The following is a 3,549-nucleotide window of genomic DNA, read 5'->3' as shown; positions in this document are numbered from 1 at the left end:
AGGATGAAAACTTTTCCTCAATGTTTTGGACCAAGCCTGACCCAAAACTTAAAAAAGAATTCTTCAACTGACTTTGCTGCCAGAACTTCATCCTTCATGTGAAAAAAAAAAAATCCCTCAACTGAAAGTTTCATGTAACATTAGCAGAGCTTTTATTTCCTTCTCCTTCCTGATCACCTGGGGTAACCCCCGTATCTTGCCTGTCCATCAAGACTACAGTTGCCTTTGCCTTGGACCTATTTCTAAGACTTCACATCCAGGTTTTTTGCTGACATTTCCTGCATAGTACATCTAAGATACAGGTTTTACTACGGCTAAAACACTGAGCACCTGTCATTTCAATCCCTGTGATTTAGATTAGCTGGGGAATAAGGTGGGGGAAAGGGGTTTTGAAACCTCCCAGCTCCCAGTCCCACTGGTGTCAATACGGAGGTGCAAACCCCCACAACCCGTGATCTTCCCCAGCTGTCTTCTGAGATCAAAGTCACATCTGCTTCTAGTCGTAGGGTAGATGATAAACTACAGAAGAGCCATACACAGTATGTCTCTTACATTTTTTCCAGACAACACAGGACAGAAGAACTGGAATGTAATCCCCTGGGTAATTGTTATTGAGCTGCCTCAAAATTGAATCCATTGAGCCAGTAGGTGGCTCCACCTTCCTTACAATCTTTTGAAAAGCAAGGAAGTGAAAGTTATTTCCTGAAATACATATTTAGCAGTAGTTGGAACCCAGTAAAGCCTGCATAAGGGTTTGTGGGAGCTGTAGAGTACAGGTGAAGTGTCTGGAAAAGCAGATTAGAATTTGCATGATAACGGAGGAGCAAACAGGGAAGGAATGAATGAGACAAAAAAGAAAATAAAGCCTTGTTCAGTCTAGAAAACTGCAGGCTGAGGAAGGATTTCTCAGGGTGTTTGCTTGCAGAAGGGTTTGTGTAATGCCTGGAAGGTCCCCATGGGCTAAAATGAAATAAGAGGGGTGGTTAATGGGGAGAAGTGTCTTTCTGTGACTGCTCAAGGGACTGAACCCTAACTGGTGAAGTTCAGCCACATGCAGAGGACTAGCCTGAGGTCCATGTATCTCTCAGCCTCTGCTTAAAATCTGGGATAAGGGTGAGGTATGAGCCCTGTGCCATCCCTTCCATACTCAGGTGATGCTTGAGTCCCATAGATCTAGTGTTGACAACTCAACATGCCACATCCTAACCTAAAACTGCTGCAACAACTTCCTGGTGCCCTGCAATTCATGGGGATCTTGTCCTTGCAGGCATGTCATGTATCCAGCAGTGGTGAACACTTTGTTTGGGAAAGGCATCTGCCCGACAAGTCAGAGTGAAATCAAGGAGTTTGAAGAACATTTTCAGAAGTATGATGAGGACTTTGAATATGCTTCTCAGATGCCCGAGTACTTCCTGAGGTAACAAAGGAGATGATGCTTGTGGTGTACCTATGACAGGCATTTTCCTTGCTGGGATATCAAGTATGAGAGATGTTTTCCCTAGATGCACTGCCTTTATTGATGGTGCACCCTTGAGTCAGGGCAGGCTTTCAGCTAGGTGCATCAAAAAAGTTCCCACCTCGTCTCATGCGTTGTCCTGGCATAAAGCAGAAACAACCTTGCTTAGGTGGGCAGGGTCCAGCTTGGAGCTGTCAGGGAGCAGCAGAACTGAATAAAGGGCAAAGGCTTGAACCTAAATGTGACCCCCAAGCAGTGGGTGTCCCCTGTGATGCATCTCTCTGCTCTTTCCTCCACCTTAGCTGCTTTTCCAGCAGGCTGATCTAGGGTTACGTGGCTGCCCTGTCACAGAACTGGCCTTGTGTAGAGGCAAACAAACTCCAAGGAGGACAGCCTGTCAGTGCTCTCAGGGCCATGGCAACACCATAAGCACCTCAAAATAGCCTTCAGATAGAACTAAGGATGCTCTAAAAATGTGACCTTTATTTTCGCAGGGGAGGCCCCAAGACTCATCTAAGCAGCTGTCCAAGGTCACAATGAAAACTTGTAGTGGAGTAGATGTGAAAATCTAGGAGACTTGCAGTCACAGGTCCTGGCTGCATGATGAGGTCTGGCCAAGATGAAGGTCTCAGTCATGCTGTTCTTCAGGTCAACACTAGTGTCAGTCAGAGTGACACTTGACTATTCATCAACTGACTGCTGCCCAGGGACTTTTGGATGGAAACCAAGGAGTCCTTCTCATGGAAAAGGTTGTGTTGGTTTGTGCTGCCTCAATTAAGTGCTCCTTGTTTGTTGCTTTTCTTTACAGGAACTGGTCTAAATCAAAAAAATGGCTTCTAAAATTATTTGAGAAAGTAGTGTCAGATGCTGAAAGGACCAACCCTTCAGATACCACATCCAAGGTAAATATCCAAGGCTATGAAATAAGACTGCTTCATTGTATATTCTAACTGAAGCAATGAAGAGCAGGAATTATTTTAGTGCTGGAAGAAATAAGCCAAGTATGTCAGCTTTGATACTTTTGTATGTCCCTTAATTGTCCAATATTGTCTGTCACCTACATTAGGAGATACCTATAATTTTGAGTCTTGCTCCTCAATTTAGTTTATTTCTGGCAAGTCTTAGAATTTATACCTTCTTTAGGGTAATTTTAAGCCAAAGATTCAGAGCTATGACCCATTGCCAGCCTCCAGTATTGCAGTTGCAGTCAGCAGTTGACAGACGTGGGAGAAGGACCTTTTCAGTTGTTTCTCTGAGGGCACCACACTGTGAAATTTCAAAATCTTGTATGTACTATTTTTAAACCCTGGTGTAGAGTGAGTAGATCCTCCAGCAGCCAGACTAGTAGAAAATAGCAGATTACTGGATTAGAAGCCAAGTACTCTAAATATTGATTGTGTCAAAGCTGTGATAAATTGTCCCCCTGGTTATTCTCCTTAGCTATGGTGGGAATTCTGTCTATATGGCTGACAAACGTGAGGGCAGACTGGCCTGGGAATATTGATGTACCAAATTATTATAGAACAAATCATTAAACAAACCAAACCAGGTTTTATTTAGACTTTAAAAGCTTTACATACCACAATTTCTTTCATAAAATAAACCAGAATAATGGAAAGAAAGAGAGGTCTGGAGCAGGGATGGTGGGAGGTAAGAAGGTGAGAGAAGTCGGAGGCACAAACTTGGCATCTTAGATTGGAAAAGTGAGCAGGTTTTTTTTTTTATTCAAGGTCAGCCTTTTCCCCTCTGAAAAACAGACAGGAAGCTTTGCCTTGAATGCATGGTTGTCCTGTATTTAAGGAAATACTATAAACAAAAGTTAATCCTAGAATATTACACAGTTGCTATAGTTTCAAAGAATATCAACCACTGAAGTCACTAGTTAGGTCCCTAACAAAGCACCTGGATCTAGGGAATTTATTGATAGATCAGACCATCTCTTCATAACTAGCACTTTTTGGCAGAAATCACAGAATCTTAGGGGTTGGAAGGGACCTTGAAAGATCATCTAGTCCAACCTCCCTGCCAGAGCAGGATCACCCAGAGCACATCACACAGGAACGTGTCCAGGTGGGTTTGAATGTCTCCAGTGA

At 43.3% G+C, this 3,549-nt stretch overlaps 1 protein-coding gene across 1 annotated transcript in view; it reads left to right on the top strand.

The window, feature by feature from the left end:
* Positions 1-3,549, top strand: part of LOC104395210 (24-hydroxycholesterol 7-alpha-hydroxylase) — a 19,914-nt gene that overhangs the window by 4,459 nt on the left and 11,906 nt on the right. Inside the window, exons 4-5 of the mRNA XM_010004897.1 lie at positions 1,268-1,417; positions 2,265-2,358. Coding sequence (XP_010003199.1) covers positions 1,268-1,417; positions 2,265-2,358 — 244 coding nt within the window. The remainder of the gene's footprint in view (positions 1-1,267; positions 1,418-2,264; positions 2,359-3,549) is intronic.

The sequence above is a fragment of the Chaetura pelagica genome, unplaced genomic scaffold (genome assembly GCF_000747805.2).
Source record: "Chaetura pelagica isolate M959 unplaced genomic scaffold, ChaPel_1.0 scaffold99, whole genome shotgun sequence".
NCBI lineage: Eukaryota > Metazoa > Chordata > Aves > Apodiformes > Apodidae > Chaetura > Chaetura pelagica.
The sequence above is the reverse complement of the archived record's forward strand: the minus strand, read 5'-3'. Positions and strand labels throughout refer to the sequence as shown.